This window comes from Ostrea edulis, chromosome 10, assembly GCF_947568905.1.
Source record: "Ostrea edulis chromosome 10, xbOstEdul1.1, whole genome shotgun sequence".
Taxonomy (NCBI): Eukaryota; Metazoa; Mollusca; class Bivalvia; order Ostreida; family Ostreidae; genus Ostrea; species Ostrea edulis.
The window spans coordinates 20,789,878-20,814,458 of record NC_079173.1 but is presented as its reverse complement, the minus strand read 5'-3'; the positions used below and the strand labels follow the sequence as shown (position 1 = coordinate 20,814,458).

Genomic DNA, 24,581 nt, shown 5'->3' with positions numbered 1-24,581 from the left:
AATGTATAACGACCATATTTCATATCTAATAAATGGATGGTGGGATTTTTGTAATCATGGTATCATTTTTAAGGGTTCATGAAATAGAAATAATCCACCACAGGAACTTTCAAAATTTTGTTTCCTGCTTGATTTATTTCACCAAGAATTTTACATTGAAGTATATAGGAAGAGCATGTTTTGTTAAAACGTTTTTAAAAGAAATTAAATTGTCATACAAATCTCTTGATATAAAGTACGTTACATATACTCTCCCTTTATGAAAAATTTGAAATAGAATTAATCACTCACAGCACAATTTTAGAAAATTATAGCAATCAATCTTTTAAATATAACAATAATCCTTTTAAATAGATCATTCTAAATTGAATTTTGTATATGTTGAATTGAAGATATTTTGAATTACTCGTAGATAGTTGTTCTCTCTAAAAGAATTATATCTTCAATTTAATTGAAGGGAATAAACAATGTGCGCATTAATTGAATTATTGCTGTCTTCAGTTGAAGTGTACACCCGTAAATCTGGTAATTTTTGTTGTCGATTAGTTTTTAGCGTTTTTTGCCGAGTCAGTTGGATTCGCAAAAATATTTTTCTCAAAAATAATGTTTCACACGTTTTTTAATATGTATTTACATAAATTCGTAAAAATAAGAAACACAAAATTAAATATATAAGCTTTTTTCTCAAATTCACAAAAATAAATCGACGCAAAAATATCCAGATTTACGGTAGCACGCATCAATTCAATTGTTGATATCAATGTATTAGAAGAGAGTAACAAATTCAAGTATTGCGACGCGTGCATCAATTCAGTAAAACAATTAATGTTATCAATTATTAAATTAATGTCCTCAATAATTCAGAATTGAAGATATTGATTATTTATTTAGAATTCTCTAACGTACACATAATATGTATATTGTACTTTTCTCGAGTACCAAGAGATTTGATAAAGAAGTGCAACCGACTGTGGGTTTCCGGCGATGTTATTCACCTTTTTAATATCTTCTTCCATAATGTTGTGACCTTGTTCTAATCATCCATTTGCGATATCTTATAAATTCCTTTTTTCTGTTTCTGAAGATGACTTGTTCATGATACCTCCCCCCCCCCCCCTAATAAAAACAGTACACGTGCATTGTCGTTTAAAACTCTTTTAAAATATCTGTTGACTGGCCTTGTTGACAACCACTTCTATTTGGGTTAATAAAGCGAGATGTCGACCTCATTAAAAGTCAATAATTCTACAGTAGCAACACTAGTAATTCAATATCAATACACTATAGAGTCGACATAGCGATGTCGATGATATCAATTCTAAAACATGTACCAGGTATACTTCAAACCAAGAACTGCAGATCTAGTAGACATTAAATCATGTCGATAATTTGGTATTGACACATAAATGGCAGCAATTCCTCCGAGTGTTTCGACATTACGCTGATCAATACGACTTTTCGGTTTCAAAAGGTGCTTGAGAGCAATGATGGCATTTCTTCATGAATGCGCGTATGAATGCAGATGAATTTACCGCGAACGTGCTTCATCAAGGTATGAAGCTACCCTCGTGTATTTTCAATAATGAGATATTTGTCGTAAAGATACACACTGAACTGGAATTGTGCAGTCTTATTTGTGGAAACAACACAATCAGATAAACATTTTTAGAAGACACAACTATTGGCAGGTTGTGTAATCAATAATGAGAAGACCTAATTTTTTTTTTATTCGACATAACATTTCTATCTAAATATTTGAAAAGGACGATGCACCAGACACAATTTGTACTGAATGATTACCCTCTGGGACTCACTAAAGCAGAATTCAGTCTCGTTTAAAGTAAGCATTTCGCAAATTTTATGGTCGTTAAAACGATCTAGTTTGCCGATACAACCTACCATTGGGTCAAATGCTGGCGTGTTTCATACCGATTGTTAGACTATTCTTCGCACACTGATTTTGACTACAGATTACTCCTTTTACCTGATCAAGACACAGGACTCACGGCAGGTGTGGCCAGTCGACAGGGAATGCTTACTCCTCCTAGGCACCTGATCCCACCTCTGGTATATCCAGGGGTCCGTATTTATCCAACTCTCTATTTTGTATTGCTTATAGGAGTTATGAGATTGACTTCTGCTTTATTTGTTTTTAAGGTTTTTAACAGCTTCTTTGAAATTAGTGGTTAACGTTTGACATCTTACAAACCTTCAAGTTAGTATTGTGTCTCCAATAAACTGATTAACTGATTACTCCGATAAACGATTATCGTACTTATATATGGGATATACAAATTTACATGTATAAAGCAAAATTCTGAATCTATTAAATCTAGTTGTTATTCACTTTGTCGATCAAATATGACCAGGTCTCTGGCGCTACCAAGCCCAGTTCTGTTTATAACCATTAAAGCATCCATTTACATCGGCAGTTCGGGAAAATTAATCGTTTCCTGAAAAAGCCGACGTTCGGCGTAAATTTCACTGCATCGACGTTTTGTGATAATTTTAAAAAAGATTATGATGATAAATCGATGATCTTTTGTCTACCCTTTAAATAAATTAGTATCTAAGCTAGCCGTTTTCTGCATGGTAAGTGAAATTCTAATCTTCATTACCCTATCAGTAATGACAATTTGATAGTGATCAATATGTAGTTTTAATTCGTTTTAAAAAATTCTAAAAGCTTTGTAAATTTGTAATTAATTATCTATAAAAAAAAAAAAAAAAAATTAAAAAATCACGGACGATAATGCACTCTGGATGATTTTCTTAAAACTGATCAATTGGAATCTACTGTTCAGGAGGTGGTTTCTACATCATTATACACTTCCCTCTATAGAATTACGGACGGCAGCACTTATTCCGCCTACATCGTTATTCATCATCAACCACTCGATTTGGAGTTGAGCCAAACTAGCGAGATTGTTTTGTTTATCAATGCAAAATAACTAAAATCACAATTCACCTAGCAAGAGCTGTCAGAAGACAATGTAGCTCGCTGAGAAGCGTGACTCTACTTACCCTATCCCCATGGTTCAAACTACACCGAGGCACCAAAGCCTTATCAATACACCATACACATCCCTAATTTACAGTCGTGTCAAAACACCACACACAGCCCTGATTATGTTAGTTTTGTCAATACACCGTACACAGCCTTGATTTACAGCCTTGTCCATACATCGTACACAGCCCTGATTTACAGCCTTGTCAATACACTTTACACAGTCCTGATTTACAGCCTTGTCAATACTCCGTACACAACCCTGATTTACAACCTTGTCAATACTCCATACACAGCCCTCATTTACAGCCTTGTCAATACACCGTACACATCCCCGATTTTCAGTCTTGTCAATACATCTTACACAGCCCTAATTTACAGCCTTGTCCATACACTGTACACAGCTCTGATTTACAGCCTTGTCAATACATCATACACAGCCCTGATTTACAGCCTAGTCAATACACCGTACACAGCCCTGATTTACAGCCTTGTTAATACACTGTACACAACCCTGATTTACAGCCTTGTTAATACACCGTACACAGTCCTCATTTACAGTCTTGTCGATACACAGCCCTCATTTACAGCCTTGTCAATACACTATACACAACCCTGATGATGTTACAGCCTTGTCAATTCTCCGTACACAGCCCTCATTTACAGTCTTGTCAATACACCGTACACAGCCCTGATTTACAGCCTTGTCAGTACAACATACACAGCCCTGATTTACAGCCTTCTCAATACACTGTACACAGCTCTGATTTACAGCCTTGTCAATACATCATACACAGCCCTGATTTACAGCCGTCAATACACCGTACACATCCCTAATTTACAGTCTTGTCAAAACACCATACACAGCCCTGATTATGTTAGTTTTGTCAATACACCGTACACATCCCCGTTTTTCAGTCTTGTCAATACATCTTACACAGCCCTCATTTACAGCCTTGTCCATACACTGTACACAGCTCTGATTTACAGCCTTGTCAATACATCATACACATCCCTGATTTACAGCCTAGTCAATACACCGTACACAGCCCTGATTTACAGCCTTGTTAATACACTGTACACAACCCTGATTTACAGCTTTGTCAGTACATCTTACACAGCCTTGATTTACAGCCTTGTCAATACACCATACACAGTCCTGATGATGTTACAGCCTTCTAAATACACCGTACACAGCCCTCATTTACAGTCTTGTCGATACACCATACACAGCCCTCATTTACAGCCTTGTCAATACACTATACACAACCCTGATGATGTTACAGCCTTGTCAATTCTCCGTACACAGCCCTCATTTACAGTCTTGTCAATACACCGTACACAGCCCTGATTTACAGCCTTGTCAGTACAACATACACAGTCCTGATTTACAGCCTTCTCAATACACCGTACACAGTACTGATTTACAGCCTTGTCAATACACTGTAAACATCTCTGATTTACAGCCTTGTCAATACATCATACATAGTCCTGATTTACTGCCTGACCTTGTCAATACACCGTACACAGCCCTGATTTACAGCCTTGTCAATACACCGTAAACAGCCTTGATTTACAGCCTTGTCAATACACCATACACAGCCCCTGTCTTACCTTGACTTGTTCATTCCTAGCCCCTGTCTTCCCTTGGACTGTTCATTCCTGGCCCCTGTCTTCCCTTGGACTGTTCATTCCTGGCCCCTGTCTTCCCTTGACTTGTTCATTCCTGGCCCCTGTTTTCCCTTGGATTGTTCATTCCTGGCCCCTGTCTTCACTTGGGACTGTTCATTCCTGGCCCCTGTTTTTCCTTGACTTGTTCAGTCCTAGCCCCTGCCTTACCTTATCACTGGTCGCAGTAGCTCAGTGGTAGAGCATTCGCTTTGTAACCGGGAGGTCGTGAGTTCGAGCCCTGCTTATGCCATGACCGCATCAAGCACAAGATGTTAAAATAGATAGTGATTGCTTCTTCGCCAAACACTTGGCATCAGAAGTGAGAATCATGGGTCTTTCAGATATGACCTTAAACACAGAGGTCCTGTGTCGCGACAGGTGTTGGCAGGTTAAAGAACCCTCACTGCTACAGCCCTGAGCACTAAGCATAGGTCTAAATTTGTTGTACTTCACCTACAGCTGGTGACGTCTCAATATGAGTGAAAAATTCTTGACAGGATGCAAAACAATCAATCAATAGCCTTAGCCTACTCATTCCTAGCCCCTGTCTTCCCTGAACTTGATCATTCCTAGCCCCTGTCTTCCCTGAACATGTTCATTCCTAGCCCCTGTCTTCCCTGAACGTGTTCATTCCTAGATCCTGTCTTCCCTTCACCACTGCCCCTGAGTTACATTCTACACTGTACTTTCTACATTTCCACTGCCCTGCTGGCTGAACTTTACTCCTGTTTTCAGCTCAGACTTTGGGGATCTTTGAGCTTTCTGACCAGTTCCCTGTACCATCGATTTAGATTCTTATGTCTCTGTAGCTCTACCACTGTAAAGATGACACACATCAATGGTGGTAAGAAATGATACAGTAGTTTCTGTGAAGTTGAATAGTTCAAATGCTAATGACACACAGATATGGATAGCAATTGGTCACTAAGACACCTGAATGAGAAAGGTGACCTAATTAGACAAAATATGATATATAATCTTAAATAAGTTTTTTATTTCTTTGTTTTCTTTTTGTATCACAAACATTTTGAGGAAGTTCATTCAACACTTACTTACAAGTGTAACTTTACAAATGGACAATTCATTTCCCTATTTCTTTAGTCAATTTGTATTATAACTTATATCAATAAATATTGACAATGTTTCCTCATACTGTTTTAAATTCATGCATCACACAGATTCCTTAGTAATGTTGATGTTTACAATGCTTAACACAACAATCCTAAACAATTGTAAATACAAGCACAAGATCGCTCAAAAGTATTGTATCGGTTCCTGACAACATCACCCAATCCATGTCTATAGAGACGATTAAATCTCTAAAATAAAAACGTGTATTTATAATCCAAGTTCCTATTTTCAAGACTGGACATTGGAGTACATCTGTACAAAGTTTTCCACGCCCTCAAGCCTCTCTATGATAACATCGATCTCCTCTTGCTCCGCCTCCGTGGGTGTGACTGGCATGAGCGGACTGAAATCCTCGTAGAGTGACTCCACTGTTAAATTCTGTTTTTCTAATAATGATTTCACCTCCATCAGCTGAGTGGGGTCACAGAGAAACTGACAACACAACAAAATTATAGAAGTCAAACACCGTACAATCCTAACACTTCAAATTGATGTATAGTTCACCAAAATTCAATTTCTAGACTAGAAAAAATTATTCTTGTTCTTTCCACGTCATAATTTCTAGAAACTTATACTATATAATCCTAAATATACATGAGGAATATATTACCCCATATTTTTGCAAGAGGCATCACTCGCAAAATAAATTACTTCCTTTTCTTTTTCTGTTGTTAGAATACATAGAACTCTTGATTAACTGACCACACGTGAATTCATGTTTACGCGATTTGACATATACAAATCATTTTGCTATATTAGGTACTTAATAAATATCAAGTAATTAAAAGAACTCTACAGTAATTATAGATTGAACCAAGTTATTATAGAACTACAATATTGCAATCTCTAATTATAGATATTACAGTATGAGGTTCTATGGACTTGGAGAGAACAAAAATAAATCTCCTAATAGGGAAAGCATTTGGAGCGAGATATTTACTTCGACAGATTGCGAGATTCCACCCTACTACGGCTCATGACTCTCACAACTTCAGGTAGGTTGTTTGATGTCCAGAAGTTATGAAGGATATTTTTTAAAATAATAAATGCATTGTAACTATATAAACCCTGATTCAGCTAGGGGCCATAAATTTCACAAATTTGATAACGGAGTCTTTGCTCATCATGACGAAACACACTTTGTCTGCTAAATGTCCCCCGGTTTTTACCCTATCCCTCTGGTTCCAGGCGAGCAGCGAGCATGTGTTGAAATTAATACTGAATATATTGAAGAGTAAACAAGTATTCATTGTTTAAAACCTTACAAACAAGCCCCATTTTATTGACCTTCATTTCATACAAAGTGAATTTTGACCTTCAAAAATTTAGAAGTTTGTTATTGGGCATTTCATAACCTCAAAACTGGGAGAAAATTGATAGTATTTATTAGTACCAGTTAAATAAGGGGAAAAACTCTGTATCTCCATGCCAAATTTGATAAAAAAATTACTTTGTACATTCCATTCAGAAAAGAAGTTAATTACATCAAAATATCTAATCACAACGGATGATGGAAAACCATCAATCAAAATAGCTCACCTGAGTGACTATAGCTCATCTGAATGACTATAGCTCATCTGAGCTAAAAATTCATAACATTGCTATGTAACACTTTAAACTTCAACCTGACCCTTGAGGTTATGGTAGGAACGAATTCGAATGTACACAACTTCAATCTGATTGAAGCCAGATCTTAGATCTGCTCCGATATTATGATGTTGCTTAAAACAACGATCTGAAGACATCAGCATGAACTTTGGTGACCTACAGTCATCAATGAAATGCTTAAAATAGAACCAATCAAATCTATTCTAACATGTTGAATTCAGCATTTAAAGTTCCATCGGAAGTCAACATCTGGAACACTTTGGGATTCACTGACACTTATTCATACTGCCAACAATTTTGCTAGAGACAATTTGATTGGTTCATCTAAAGTTCATTCTGATGTGACACTATACAGGATGTCTTCAGATCTTTGTATTAGCGACATCAGAGTATTGGAGCGGATCAAACATTTGGTTTCAATTAGATTGACTAATGCATGTATAATGAACCTTGCATTCAAGTCTTGGCTTTTCTGGGGGTTTTAAACACTGTTTTTAAATTATCTGGCGTTGGAAAGAGTTGTGGTTCTTCATTTCAACCCAACCCCCCCCACACCCCCATTATTTTTAAAGGATATCTTGTCCTTTTATTTTTAAAGGATATCTTGTCCCAATGGACATGGTATTTCAGAAGAGTTCAAACTATTTCACATTTGCAATGAGAGACATTGAGCAACCTTTCACTCAGATGAGCCAATAAAAGACATTCTCAGCACAACTAGGCATAATTACTTTGATCACTTTGTGACCCTCCTCATTAGTTTCCACGACAACATCCTCAGCTTCACATTCAATGGCAACTTCCTCAAGGTCAAGGTTCGGACGGTTGGGGTCAGGGGTCACATAGACAATTCCCTGTTGTTTGAAGAAGTGTAGAGAAGTAACAGTGTTCTGGATTTTTATGCTAAAAAAAAGGAACATTCATCAATTATCTAATAGAAGTGAAAACACTTAAAAAATAAAACAAAAGATATTGATCGATTGTATGTTTGATGTCTCTCTCGAGAATTTTTCACTCATATGGAGACGTCACCATTGCCGGTGAAGAGCTGCAAAATTTAGGCCTATGCTCAGCGCTTACGACCTTTGAGCAGGGAGGGATCTTTATCGTGGCACGAGGCCTCGGTTTTTGCAGTCTCATCCAAAGGACCACCCCATTTAGTCCCCTCTTATGACAAGGTACTGAGGACCTACTTTAACTTGGATCCCCACAGGATAAATAAAAGATACATTCCCCGTTAGAAGTGTACACACTTAAACGATAAAACAAAAGAAACAGTCACCAATTATCCAGTGTACCAGTCAATGATATTAAGATTTGCAAACCACAAGCCATTCGGGCAACCATTTTCAGGAAATCCACATGCCTGAACTCAATTTCACTTGCCCGAAAAATGAAAGTAAATTATACCCATTCGAAATCTGAAGAATTTTCAAGACAAATCCGGAACAGACCGAGTGAAAATGCGTAATTAATGGGACGAATGACTTTGTTTGGGGCGAGTTATTTTAATTCTATGACTTGAGCATGCGTGTAATATTTATTTATTTCCGATTGTCAAATTAAAACTCCGACGGGAGTTTTTTTTAACAAGCCAGTCGGACTTGTTGCCAAGCGGATTTTACAAGTCCAACAGGAAAATCACTGGCCGCGTTCATTCAGACTACCGCTAATTTCGCAGACTGGTGTACATACTTAAACAATAAAATGCTTTCTTTGTTGTTTTATCAGGTGATGAAGATAGCTACAAAATGAAGCATTCCAGAAAAAATTCATAACCCCCATAATTTTTTTCTGCAATGATTGCTACCTTTGTCACCCAATAAAACAACAAAGAAAGACATTTTATTGTTTATATTTACCTTTGTATGTATCTTTTAAAATATAAACACAATGTAAGTACAGAAATATCATATCATTGACCACTTTGTTACTTTAAACGGAACAGCCAATGCAACCTTTCACCTTGACGACGATCCATATTTGGTAATGATTATGAGGACAGGCGATACTAAAAAACCAGATCGAACTGGTTTGTAACAAGCATATATTCATTATCTATTATGAAAGCAATGTCAATTTCAAAAGAAATATAAGGGGAAAATATCAAAATAAATTGTCAAAAATGTCCAAGTATATACATTTTGACCCGAATGATAAAGTGGACTGGCGGTACACTAAAGTATTATCAGGTGGACCATCCCAGTGTTCTATGTACCCGAGCCACCATTCTACTGTTAGTGTCAACCCCTGCTGCGAAATTGAGATTTAGCAATGACTTGTCAAAATTCGAGTCATCTACACAATTCAAATGTCTGTGTGAATTTATATCTTTGCTTCATGTAAATTAAGCACTACAATGATGCATATTGAAGTTCATTAATATTCAAGAGGATCAGGAAGTATATTGCCTTACTTTAAACACCAATGCGGTTTATGTGTCGCATTTCTGAAAATAATATCCACTGTGTAGAAAACTTGATCCATAGTAACAGACTTGCTGAAAATTTTATTTCATTGTTGACAGACAATGGGTCCTTTTAACAATCTGATAAATATATCCACATGAATGCAATACATGTTTTATACTTTTATACCTACATGTAAATATATATTCATAAGTTTTAATTCAAAAGATAAAAAGAAAGAAAATCCTTGATAGAAATCACACACGTACATCCTTCTCCTCACATTGGAGTGAATATTCCTTTTAACTTTGAAAATGCCCTGTGCACTATGAAACACAATTCTTTTTTTTTTTACAAACAACTGCCCAGATCCAGGATTTTTTTCCCCGGGGGTGGGGGGTGGATGATGGGGCGACGACGACTTTTGCTTAGCACGCAAATATAATAATCCATTTTTTCATACATCTACATCATGATGGTATATATTTTGCAAATTCCTGGGGTGTCCAGACCCCCCACCACAACCCCTCTACATGTAGATCCGCCCATGCATGCACAACTTTAAATGTCAGAGTTATGTTATTTTGAAGCCCAGTTTGAAGTAGTAAGTAAAGTTTTGTCACAAAATGGAGACAAAATAAGCCCAAATGAATCTAACATATAAGTATCAAAATAACGTGTGTGGGTCACAGATGCAAAGCGACATCAATTTCTCACTGGAAATTCATGTGCAGTGGTGAAACAGTGAACAAATTATCTGTCAGATAGGCAGCTACCAAAAATTATTGGTGTCACTGTTCAATGACCTTGAGTACCAAGTAAAGGTCAAAATTTGAAGCTTTTCCACTGGCACTATTTCCATGATTGACATTTTCTTGAGAGTAACATTAAACAACATACAATTAATCATGGGACCTCATATATGAATTACAATCATACCCTCAAATTTTGAAGCAAATACCACTGTCCAGTATAAGATATCCCCTTTAATCATAAAACCTTAAATTTGGTCAAATGACCTTGACGAGCTGTTGCATACTATCTGGCAAGAACAACGCCTGCCTATAGTATGAACTTTCCATAGCCGGACAGCGGTGATCTGTTAAAATATAAATGTCACACGGAGCATATTTGTTTATTTGGAGTTTAATGTATGTCTCACTATAGAATATTTCACTCATATGGAGACAGCACCGATGTCAGTGCAGAGCTTTAAATTTTTTACTCAGCATTCAAGGCCGTTGAGCAGTGAGGGTCCTTTAACTAACAGACAAAATACAGACAGGAAAACAACATGCAAAATCTGTTTGTGTCACATTGGGTCTGGTTGGGACTGTATGCTCATAAGTTAAAAGTTAAAACTTACGGAAGTTTTTTAAGAGCCGATTTCAGGTCTGATCTGGCAAGCGTAACGTTGTCCGAGTCTAAAAGTACCAAGAAAATGGAGCTCCCTGGTCCTGCCACCTCAAGCATGTGCTCCTTGGAGTTCAAACCTTTTTTGCTCTGTTTAAAAAGATGATAATTTGTTTCACCATAATTATAGCGAATATTAATTTTTATCACATGCTTACTCCTTCACCCAGTGGATATCAACATTTAAATAAATTTTAATTATTACACTACAATGTATGTTTTCCTACGCCATTTGTGACGTCACAAACAATCGTCAATTTTATGAGGTTTGTTTACAAAATATCAGGAAGCAAAATTCCCAACAATAAAGTAATGTAAGGGGTCATCCATAATCGTCAACCATTTTCCAAAGTGTGCTAAAAGTACACTTTTTAAGACCCTCCCCCCCCCCCCCCCCCCCCCCCCCCCCCTCAAAAAGTGTACATCAACCATTTTCAAATTCCCAACAAGAAGATTGACAATCAAGTTTATGAGCAATTTAGTTCAAACAATGAGTTCTTTAATATTGGTACCCCTATTTCTTGTGATATATGAATGATATAATGTTTTATAAATGTGCAAATCTTATGCATATAATAGATTTTTGTTTTTATAGAAAAAAATAAAGATGTCTCTGTCTTATCTTGTCGTCTTTTTTTTATATGCATTACACTTTTGTATTTTAAATGTGCATTTATAAACTTATTAAGACAAACTATCAGCATTAACAGTGGAGTATTAAAAATGCTTTTTTTCTTGTTAAACAGGGAATGAAATTTAAAAAAAAAAAACATGTATAAAAGGATTCTAGATAGTAGAAACTTGAATTTATATTTTTTTTTTCAATTTGGTTTTCATACATGTGTTTGATATGCAAATTCATTAGGTAAAATCATTTACTGCACCAAAATTCAGTCACTTTCTGCAATTTTATTAGTTTACCTTTAATACTCAATATTTTATTCATAACCAATATATATATTACATCCATAAATTATATAAAAATACAACATAAGGATACGGAAACAGCAAATATGTATATTTATCCATCTCCTGTACATGCTGTAATTTATTTTTAACGAGTATAAACTACCTGGTTATGTTGACTCGGGTGACTGATAATTTTTTTTAAATAGTTTCATATTTGTATTTTTTTCAAACTGAGGTTTCAGATTCAGTTTTCAAACAATGAGTTTGCTTTAAATGCTCTCAGGTATTGGTTCTAGTATTTTGTTCATAATTGAAAATTTATAAGGGACCAGGCCCCAGGATCATGTAACAAACTCAGACTTAAGTCCAAATTTCAATCACCTGTAAAATATTCATTACTTTTGAACTGAAACTCTTAATTTGCAGACACTAGAAATTCAATGAAACAATATTGAATAGCAATTTTCTTTTGGAATGATTGACTTCTCAATCATTTCATCACAATATTCAGATTTTGACTTAAGCTTAAGATGTTTCATGATCCTGGGACCTGGACTATTACGGTGTTACATAGCAACTTTTTTCCCTGTTGTGTAAGGTACTGGAATAAATAGTAATAAATCATTGTCCAGAACATTGATGCTTTATTTAGTTTATAAGTCTGACCTGTCTAAAACTACCAAGAGAAAAAAGAGCATACGGTAAAATAGTCGATTTTTTTACCCCCCTCCCCCCGAGCGTGCTTTTTGCACACTTTGGAAAATGGTTGACAATTATGGATGACCCCTATATGAAATGGGGTAGGGGAGGGGGGGGGGGGGTAACATGATAAAAAGAATCTCCCATGGTTTGTGGTTTGATATGATTTATATCCAACTCATTGTGTGTTTTCTATCCCCTCACCAAGACTCCGGGAGTAAACACACAACATGCTGAATATAAATCCTATCAAACCACAAACCATGAAAGATCCTTTAAATATCATAGAGAAAAGTAAAAATAAGGCTCAAACACCACATACCAACTTATCCAAAATCTTGTTGAATGTATCGATACTCAAACTTTGTTTCTTTACAGCATCTAGAACTTGTGCTAACTTCAGGTTTAGCTTTGGATCAGTTGAACCTCCCTCTACAGAAAAAAGAAAGAAATCGAGAATAAGGAAAAGTTTACCAACTGAAGGCAGTATGCATTTAGTAAGGTTCGGTGTAGCTCTAATGAATCAAACTGTTATAGGAAGTCTTTCCCTGATAAGGAACAGTAATTTCTTGGACGTTAATTACACTATAACTTATGTAAGACTTCTCTAATAAGGGACATAACTCCTGCTCCACTGATACATAAATGTAAGTTTTGTATTAAAGCATCCTTGGATAAATGAATTATTAAATCTTGTTTAGCCTACAAATTCCAGTTCATAGTTAAATCCTTCATGAGCTGTGAAGTTCATAGGGTCGACCTTATTCTCGGTTTCCATAGTGACATGTGAGCGAGTCACACTCTCCTTGGATAACAGGATTACTCACACACAGCTAGCACCCATTTACAGCTGCAAAGCTGGAGATCAGGCAGATTCAGTGCTTTGTAATTTTCTTACTTTTTTTTTTTTTTTTTTTTTTTTTTTACATGTACAGGAAATTTAGGTAGCTCCTGACAGGTGCAATCTGCGCACTTCAACATGTAAAATGCAGTTTCCAGCGAATCAGACTCATCTCTGAATATTTCAACAATGGGTGTCCGGGTAGCGCAGAGGCAGCACTCTCGCTTCTCACTGCTGCGACCCGAGTTTGATCCCCGTGATCGGCAGTGGTTGTATGTGAGAGGGTATGGCAGTCGCCCGCTCGGACACGTGGGTTTCCTCCGGGTACTCCGGTTTCCTCCCACATAAATGACCCCCTAGCGCAATCATCCGTGCATCAAAGGACCCCATTGGAAATAAGCTTTTGAGCTTTCATGGGTTATCCTTGGTATTTATGTATGTATGTATGTATGTTTGTATGTATGTATATACCGAATAAACATTTATTTTATTTATTTGTACAGAAGAATAACATGATACACAATTATGAACAGATCTTATTCATCATGTATGAACAAAATTTGTTACATCCAGTGAGTTCCTAACATGCTTTTAAACAACAGAGAATGAAAATTACTTCGCTATAAGCATGAATTCAATATAAGTGTGTTTGCTGTGACTGTACTTTACATCAAATGTCCACATAGAAATTCGATCTGACAGTGGCTTACTACTGTATAAGTGGAATTTATAGCGAGACACAAATTTTGCGATTTTTCCATAAAAATTGGCAAATATAATTAGTAAGAGCTAATTTTAGCAACTTTATAATTCCAAGAAAGATAACTATCACCTCCGATATGGAATAAATTGTTAACGATAATCAATTTTAGCAACCTCATCACTCTTGCTAATAATGCCAAAATTAAATCCTCGCTAAATACTCTGCTTAACATATGGTATTTCCTCACCAAATGTTCAACACAGAGACACATAATTTACGACAGCTACCCTTAATAGTTTTTTTTTTTCATTGCTAAAATATTCAAAGATGAGTCTGATTCACTGTAAACTGCATTTTACATGTTGAAGTGTGCAGACTGCACCTGTCGCGAGCTACCTAAATTTCCTACATATAAAATAGTAACAAAATTACAAACGGTTAGCAACACCTAAATCTTACGTCCACCTGTGGTTTCATTTCCCACTGTCAAGCTTAGAAACCGTACCACTACATAAAATCGGTTAATCCTCACCTCTAAATTAATAATCAGAGAGGACTGACCTTTCACAGCTGTTTTGGCCAGCCTGACAAACTGATTCATTAATGCTGCTTTCTTGTTGTCTTGCGCCTCTTTCCGATGTTTTATGTTGGAGAATTTATTGTGACCTGCCATTTCTCTTTTCATCTGAATCTGAACAGCAGGCAATGATTGGAGCAACGTTTTCCTCCATACTAGTGTGGCTGACCAAGTGTTTAATTCTGCTGATGGACAGAACTTTGGACTCACTACATCTCCATACAAAGAACATCCCAGAGTTTGGGACATGTTGGGGCTCATTTTTCTACAACTGCGAGTTCTTTGTAAAACTCGAAGAAATGTTCTTTGCATTGTCTCCATTTCAAATTCAATGTCCTGAAAAGTAGGAAAAAATATTAGTTGCTAACTTCCCCTGACTGACTGATACTCGAAAACAATTAAACCTCCGACATTTAAAAATATTTTCTTGAAATTAATTTTCTCGGAGGCTCTGGCACTATTATTTGCTGTACCTCTCTGGGCATCAACGCAAGTCACACCTATAGATGGTTTTCCATCGAAGCGATTAAGCAAGAGTTATTTCCCATTGGCCGCCATATTGTAGGTTAACATGCCCGGATTCCATCATTATTCAACCAAGATCAGCCTTGTTATTCTGGTCACTGAGGTGGAGATAAACTGTTTTTCTTATTAATATACATTTGTTAATGCATCTTTTACTTCATAATTGCAATATTGCAAAGATTTCCCCCCATATATTTCTGCCTTACATGTTTGAAATTGGTTGCCCAAAGAGGAAAATCCACCAGTTTGACCTATATGATGGCGACCAAGGGGAATAACTCGGGGTCAAAATATGTCATATGAAAACCATCTATTGGACTCAGTAATCGTGACTAGTGACGATACTCTCTGGGAAAGTTCAAACAAGAGGACCATTGATACTTATTTGGTGAATTAAGGAGATATCATGAAAACATCGCAAGAAATATATCTCTGAAAATCCCCCCCCCCTCCCTAAAAAAGTGACATTAACCATCCAGAAGGAACAACATGCAATGATGAAATCCCAGTGATGACCTGGGAAACTCTGATAGAGTTGAAAAAGTGAAAGTAACATGGAATGAGCAGATCTTACAAGCAGGGGGTTTTCCTACCATTATCAAACTGGGTCCAGGGGGTTCGTAGAATTGGGAAAATTGACGCGTAAAATGTTCAAATTGGGAAAATATCAAAAGTATTACCTTGTGCTTATATTTATCAATAAAAGTGAAGAAAAAATTTTGTGATGCATTTTAATGATCACTCAGCAAAACATGGTATAAAGATCTCATTCCTTTCTGTCTATAAAAATCTTAACTAATATTTAAATGCATTACATTCAAATTCTACACATGTTGAACACAGAAACCATTTTATAAGATTATTTCTATTATGTAATTTCATTCATATTGACATTTTACTTTTTTAAATATCACTTTTTGGTTATTTTAATTGCAATAGTTAAAACAAGTCCATTTTAAATAAAATTTATCTAATATATATTCAGATGTACTTGCTTGTGTTTTAATAATAGACTGAGAGACTGAAATTTCTGGGGATGATTTTTCTTGATCCGCACATTCCACTTTACTGATATCACTTTACCACTCGTTGAGAAAATTTGAACAGTTTCGTCCTTGCATAAGAACTGCTTCTTAAAACGAAATTCCTTACATTTGCGGTATTTTGAACTGTCTTTTTTCAATATGCTTCTGTAGAATATTTGAACTTGTGTCACATAATTACAATTAAACAATCTATGTTACATGCTCTAAACTACTTAGCGAATTATCCACGTTGATAAATGAAAAACGAATTTAGAATACAAGCATTTTATATCAAATAGTATGGATTAATAGAACTAAACATAAATATAGCATTTCTATTTTAAGTAAAGCTTCATATTGTCACACATTATATCGAAACATTAGGCAGTTCACAAGCGCCACATAAAAAAAATTGAGGTACTTCATATAACGTAGCATGGTTTTCCGTGGAATGCGGATTGCTTTTTACAATTCTACACTTCCAGTAATTTACAGGAAAAGAAATTATAATATCAATTATTTCTGACTCTCTATGCAAGTACAATGGAATTTTACAGACACTTGATTGGGGAAGTAAGATTGAAAATTAGGAAACTACTATTTTGTAATAAAATATGAAATCCCATCATATAAATCATTTCAATGTCATTGTTGTTATAAGAGACAGATGTCTTGCAGTAAGAGAAGTCATGTGACTGTCTGTGATGTTAGCAAATCGCTTCACCGAGGACAGTAAATGGTATTCTAACTGTATTTGATTCATGGCTAAGGAGATATGAGAATATTGTGACGAAGGATAAGAAATTTTAAGGATACTCACAACTGCAATGTTACAGAAATGTCAATCAAGCTTTATATGTTCAACTAGGCAATGCAGCTTGTATACAAAGTATTTAGTAAGCTGACAACATAAAGTATTGTGAATGCTCTGATATTTGTATAATTATTTACATTATCATAACCTAGCTATATTAAATTGCTATTACGTACTTTTATTACACAAATTTTGCCAGTCCACTATCATGACTATCGTTAATAATATAGAGAAAAACAGCACATGTTCAGAAAACTTTTGAACAGCCCTTGTATGTATTGCGATAAAAACATGCATTATGTATTGTCAAATATATACAACCCTACTTTTTTCCTAAAAAGGCATGAGAGACAAGTTTTGATAATTGATTATTGCAATATTTGTCAACATATTATTAATTCAAGTAGCAAAAGGTAAAAAAAAAAAAAAACCATTATGAAAAATCAGTTTGTGTGTTGTTTTTTGTTTGTTTGTTTTTTACATCATTCACACGCATGAGGTTCTATACAACAAAACGAAAGTCAATTGTCATATTAGAGGAAATTCGAACAAACATGTGTGACATTTGCTGGTCAAAAGATAAATTAGCATTCACTGATAGGCCTAAACATAACTTTTTGACCAATTTCGTATACAAAAAAAAAAAAAAAAAAAAAAATAGAGAAAGATCAACTAAAAATATGATTGATTTTCATATAATTAAATACTTTCTTTTAAATATATAAGAAAACCAAACTTTACTTACTTACACAATCAGCCAAACTCTTCTTTAAAAGAGTCGATAATAGTCTAGTGATTTCAAGAAGGTAGCCATTGGTTTCGACCCATTGCAATTTGGGCCCCGCATCTTACTGTAACGTGTAGTGGTCACCCATCCAAATGTTGATCATTCTCGCCTTTGCTTAACTTGTATGATCAAGAGAGAGACTCTACCACATAACTAGAAAAGCTAGCTCACTATCGAGTCAGTATGAGTTCCCTCTATACTGTACGCTACACCAGGGGCGGATCCAGGAATTGTTGTTACGGGGGTGCCACTTTACGAGGCCCCCGGAAGCTCCTGGATTTTACAGATTTTATGGGGCTTGAAATATTTCTCCTATTAAGTCTTTTGTACTATTTTCTATCATTTTAATACGGTGAAATTAATAAAAATGATCCAAATTTTAAGGGTTTTTTGGAAAAAATTAAGTTCTCCCAATAAAGTAATTCAAGAAATCAAAGGATTTTGTCATTTATTTCTCCTTGAGTGGAAGAAATTATTGCTTCTTTTATCATTTAGTACATTTTCCGAAACAAGATACAGCGATTTACCTTAAATTTGAAAATTTTAAGGGGCATGCGCCCCTCTAAATCCGCCACTGCGCTACACTTCCCTTTGCTCAGAGAATGCTTGGCACCTCTTTAGCAACGGCATCCATCGTTCCCGATGACAACTACCGTCGTCTCCGGACGAATCCACGTCTATACTCTACCTAAAGCAGGTCTTCCACCAAATACCAGAGTAACTACGCTGCCACCAATTTAATGTAACGTGTAGCGGTCACCCAACCAAGTGCTGATCATGCTCGCTGTTGCTTAACTTGCGTGATCAAGAGAGAGGCTCTACTACACCACTAAAAAAAATTAGCTCACTAGCGATACAGTATAAGTTCCAACTATACTGTCGGCTACACTACGATCAATTAAATATTGAGGGTGTTGGGCATTTACTGCTGAGCTACAGGAGTTCCATGGACCACACTGCTAATCTTAGACAAATTAATTATCTCCACAGGTAAATAAAACTGTAAAGTTTGATAGTTTAATTCCAAATGGTATATCAAAATCAGATACTTGGATGAAAGGTGAAAATAACGAACAGTGATTAATCTCATAACTCCTATCAGAAATATAAATAGATCGAGTTGGGCAACACGGACACCTGGATATATCAGAGGTGGGATCAGGTGCCTAGGAGGAGTAAGCATCCGCTGTCGATCGATCACACCCACCGTGAGTCCTGTGTCTTGATCAGGTAAACGGAGTAAAAAAAAGTAAGTAAGTAATTTTTATTTAAAGTCGGAAACTAGTATATACAGGTAAACAATAAACATGAGCTAAGAGCTATTTAACCGACTATATAGCATTAAAAAAACCCACAAAGCACTAATGATATATAATTGCATGCATAGACATAAAAACAGAAATTTGAAATAAAACAGGACGCATACATGTATACAGACATCACAAGTCATGCATATATATACACAGGGACTAGCTATATTAAGATGAGCATGCATCACTGAAAACAGTTTGCAACACAAACATAGAAATATTGATATATACATAGAATAAATAAATATGCATACCTAAGAGACAGAGCGGAGTAAAAATAAAACAGTTAAATTTGTACATGTAAGCTTAGAAGCATAGTTAGAAGTTAGATCAAAACTTTAAGATTTAGGCAAGAGAGGCTGGAATTTGCATGAGCTGCATTTACAATTTAATTCCCCACACCAATTTTGAATATAATTTGAGAATAGATTATATGATGTAATATTTCTTGCTTCGTTTGGCAAAGAGTTCCAGAGCTTTGCTGCCTCATATCTGAAAGATTTAATCCCGTACCTGGTTGTTCTAGGTCTTGGTACTTCCGCTGTATTTGTATATCTAAAATTGTATGAATGGTTTTATATAACAACTAGATCTTGTGAAAAAAGTGGGGACAGTTTGTTGATAATTTTAAAAGTTTCTAAAGCTATTGTTCGCATTCTTCTGGTTTTTAGTGAAGGCAATTTAGATTGTTTTAATAGGTTTTCGTAAGTACTTTTATAGTCACCATAGATAAACCTCAGAGCTCTTTCCTGAATCTTTTCAATTTTGCGGGTGTTTTGTTCAGTGCAGAAGTGCCATGTCAACGGGCAATAACTAAAATTTGACATAATAAATGAATGATATATGGTTAATTTACCTAATTTGCTAAGATGTTTGCCTATTCGTTTAAGAACATTTAATTGCCTTGCTGCCTTTTTACAAATATTGGTAATATGTGTGTTGAAAGAAAGTAATCCGCAATCAAAATCAATGTGCCAAGAACAGTCTAACAATCGGTATGAAACACATCAGACAGCATTTGACCCAAAGATAGGTTGCATTGGCAAACCAGGTCATTATCATAACAACCATAGAATTTGCAAAATGCTTACTTTAAACGAGACTGTTGAAACCCCTGTGACATCAACTTGTTTGTCAGTATGCTGCCTCGATTTCAAAAATTTATCATGCGCAGAACAATCTCTTGTGTATCGAATCAGTTGAGATATATAAACACCATATGCAGGTGATAATGGAATATTGCTACATGAACAGGGAAAGTTGACGATGGGGAAGCTGAAATCATCCTGTTTGTCATCAAGTTTAGTTGTTACTTTGCCATTGATATTTATTTTCAATAAAATATCTATAAGTACGAAGCAGATGTGGAGGACTCTGGGGTGTCTTTTATTTCGAGTTCACAGGGATATATGGAACTTCGACATATGAATAAATATTATTGTTGTTGATAGTTAAATTGTCGTTGATTTATCTAAATGTCGAGTTAAAGGCTACATTCTGTATGTACAGCAAGATATTTTTTTCTTCTCATGTAGAAGCTTTTGAAGAAACTCTGTCTAAATTAATAAGAATATAAAACTGGTCAGCTAACAGTGCTCATGGGAATTCCAGCAGACTGTTGGAAAACCTGGTCAATATATAAATATTTTTCTTATAGAAGAATTATCATGTAAAATAAAAGCATTCATTTTATGATTTCAAAAATGAATTTCATTTTTGATTTTACATGAGAGTATGAACTGTAACGCTTTTTGTCGGCATGATGAAGATCGAGCACAGGGTTTTGACACAATCACTATTATACTATATATTCATACCAATTTGCTCATATTGTGTCAAAACCCTGTGATGAAGAGCGTTGACGTGTGGAAAGTAGAGATATTGTTAAAAATCATAATAACACTAGTAAACTTATAGCTAATGTCCTGAATTTGGAAAACACAACTAACATGTGAGATTATAAACCTAGATAAGGTGCTGGATCCAGTATCCATGTTCTACCAAGCCTCATCTTTGCTCCTTTCGAAAATAGGAACAGGTGTGAAAGAGAAACTATAAACTTCGAGTTATGGAGTTCGATTCCGTTTGATCGCCACAGATGTACATGTAATCATGAGTATTTAATCTGTGTACATTACATGAATTTACCAAAACAGTAAACTATGAGAAATAGTCAGCTGGTGTACCCCTGGATCCGCCCCTATGCTTTCTTGTCTGACGTAAGAAGCATTATGTCGTCATACATGATGACGTTGCATTGTGGCTGCATGTCTTGTGTTTTGGTTACCGTGAGGTCGAAGAGACAAGACGTGTTTTGAGAAAATTTTTACGAAGTATCTGCGATCTAAATCACAGAGATGAGCGGCGGCGCTTATAAGAGGGTAATTAATCTTGATAGTTTACTGATACATTATGTACAGAATTTACTTATAAGCCCGATCTCTTAGAGAAGAATGTAGGCCAACACCCAAGGCTCGGGCCTAGCTGGGGATTTTTATTGAAGGGGGGGGGGGGGGGGGTCTCCAATATATATCAAAGCATATTAAAACGGCATGATATTAAGCTAGTCAAACATTGACATTCAATTGTTCTGATAAGGTTTAGGCTTTGATTATATTCTTTTTTCGTGAAATTCCGCGAAATGTCATTTGTTTATGTTAGCAACGCCACTTCACGATCACGATGTCCTCCTAAAAAAGTTGGCAGCTTGATTGAATGTGTAAAGTTTGCCTGGACATTTATTTTATAAATGGAGGATTATCATATGGTGCGGCCCATACGTACGGACACGGTTTATCATATAAAGTTACTTAGGTAGGCTGTGGCTAAAATATTAGGCCTAGTACTCGTCAAGCCTCGGTTCGACTTATCCGATGCCTAAACGTTTTCCCGAATTAGTATATTTATATAATCCAAATCTTATTAATAATATCAATTTTGGTATTTGAATTATTTGTCCTAAAATGTAGTAAGTATTGGAAACGCCCCAATGACTATGGTATTGTTTTTGTTGTTGTCCCCCCCCCCCCCCCCCCCCCCCCCCCCCCCCAACGTTGTTGTCAATGACGACATCCGTTGCTTGGATGGTTCTGTTGTGGTTACGGTTCAAATCTACGGCGGTAACCGAAGAGACAAGACATGCCTGAGCTAGGCTAACACTTTCTTATCAGTCATAGAAAAAGAAAGCGACCGACACAGTTAGAAAGTGATGCAAAACATGAATAAGAGGGTAATGAATTAGGCCTAGTTTGCACGGTCAATTCACTGGTTTTGTTTCATATATATAGGGACCCTATGTGAAACAAAGCCAGTTTCAGACAGTCGAAATTCTGAAATTGCGACTGTACTGTAAGGTTGCTATACTTTTGCCTACTGTTTAATTTTTCTCAAAAATGAATCATTTAAGATTACTCTATCCTCTTATGACTTATATCAATATAATAATGGTTAATAGTTAAAAAAGTATTAATTTCCACTCAGTGTAGTTGAATTTAATGAATACTAAAAAACAATGTACATTTTGCCACCTTTTTTAAAGATGCCAACCATACCCAAAAAGAAGTACTTGTCAACATCAGAAAATCACAAATTTTTGTCAAACAGAATGATAAAAATAAAAACTTGTTAAAATGACAAATTTCATAAGCCAACAGTTTAAAAAAACCCTGCTAATTTATAATTGTGTATAAATTAATTATGGATATTAAGGATATCATTACACATAATAAATACATTGTACAGGAAATACCTGCATAGGAGTTATTGCCTCTGGTATTTTTTTTAAAAGTTGTAATTGATTATTTAGGCAGATTTTATGGGGGCTCAATTTTTTGTGGATCACCCTAACATTGTATACCCATTAAATTCATTAATGATATGTATATCTCATTCACTCACTCTCTCTCATTCATTCACTTACTCTCTTTCACTCACTCTATATCATTCTCTCATTCACTCTCTTATTCACTCTCTCATTCACTCTCTCTTTTGCTCACTCACTCTCATTCACTCTCTCTCTTTTGTTCACTCACTCTCTTTCGCTCATTCAGTCAGTCACATTCTCATTCACTCTCTCATTCACTCGCTCACTCTCTTTCATTCATACACACACACTCTCTCTCCCTTTCATCCTCTCTCTCTCATTCACTCACTCTCTCTCATTCACTCTCTCTCTCATTCACTCACTCTCTCTCTCTCTCTCTCTCTCTCTCTCTCTCACTCTCTCTCTCATTCACTCACTCTCTCTCATTCACTCTCTCTCATTCACTCACTCTCTCTCTCTCTCACTCTCTCTCTCTCTCTCATTCACTCACTCTATATCATTTGCTCACTCTCTCTCATTCACTCTCTCTCTCATTCACTCTCTCTCTCTCTCACTCTCTCTCTCATTCACTCACTCTCTCTCTCATTCACTCACTCTCTCTCATTCACTCTCTCTCTCATTCACTCACTCTCTCTCTCTCTCTCTCTCTCTCACTCTCTCTCTCATTCACTCACTCTCTCTCTCATTCACTCTCTCTCATTCACTCACTCTCTCTCTCTCTCTCATTCACTCACTCTCTCTCATTCACTCACTCTCTCTCATTCACTCTCTCTCTCATTCACTCACTCTCTCTCTCTCTCTCTCTCACTCTCTCTCTCATTCACTCACTCTCTCTCTCATTCACTCTCTCTCATTCACTCACTCTCTCTCTCTCTCTCTCTCTCATTCACTCACTCTATATCATTTGCTCACTCTTGTTCACTCTCTCTCATTCACTCACTCACTCCCTCTCAGTCAATCACTTGTTCTCTCTCTCTCATTCTGTAAATTTCTCTCATTCACTCCATCACTTTCTTGCTCAGTCACTCAACCCCACTCTAATTCACTCACTCTCTCTCATTCTCTCTCTCTATTGTTCACTCACTCTCTTTCCCTCATTCAGTCAGTCACTTTCTCATTCAGTCACTCCCTCTCTCATTCACTCACTCCTTCTCTCAGTTACTCACTCTTTCTATCATTCACATATTCTCTCTTATTCACTCACTCTCTCTCTCAGTCATTCACTCTTTCTCTCTCTTGCTCAGTTACTCACTCTCTCCCATTCACTCTCTCTATCATTCACTCACTCTCTCTCCCTCATTCTCTCTCTCTCTCTCTTTTCACTCACTTT

At 36.0% G+C, this 24,581-nt stretch overlaps 1 protein-coding gene across 1 annotated transcript; it reads right to left on the bottom strand.

Moving 5' to 3' along the window:
* Nucleotides 1-5,652: 5,652 nt before the first annotated feature.
* Nucleotides 5,653-18,119, bottom strand: LOC125665490 (probable transcriptional regulatory protein TC_0742). The gene is made up of 6 exons (XM_048898141.2): nucleotides 18,081-18,119; nucleotides 14,952-15,303; nucleotides 13,169-13,278; nucleotides 11,192-11,328; nucleotides 8,149-8,320; nucleotides 5,653-6,241 (listed from the first exon to the last, which is right to left on the bottom strand). Exons 2-6 carry the CDS (start codon nucleotides 15,286-15,288, stop codon nucleotides 6,038-6,040), a joined length of 960 nt encoding a protein of 319 aa, XP_048754098.2. The 5' UTR covers nucleotides 15,289-15,303; nucleotides 18,081-18,119; the 3' UTR covers nucleotides 5,653-6,037.
* Nucleotides 18,120-24,581: the final 6,462 nt, after the last annotated feature.

Bases quoted from the DNA above. Each gene is read 5' to 3' on its own strand.
- LOC125665490 (XM_048898141.2), bottom strand. From the start codon at position 15,288: ATGGAGACAATGCAAAGAACATTTCTTCGAGTTTTACAAAGAACTCGC. The intron at 13,279-14,951 runs GTCAGTCCTCTC...TTTTTTCTGTAG, and splicing joins GGCCAAAACAGCTGTGAAAG to AGGGAGGTTCAACTGATCCA. The intron at 8,321-11,191 runs GTAAGTTTTAAC...CCTTTTTTTTAG, and splicing joins TCGGCTCTTAAAAAACTTCC to CATAAAAATCCAGAACACTG.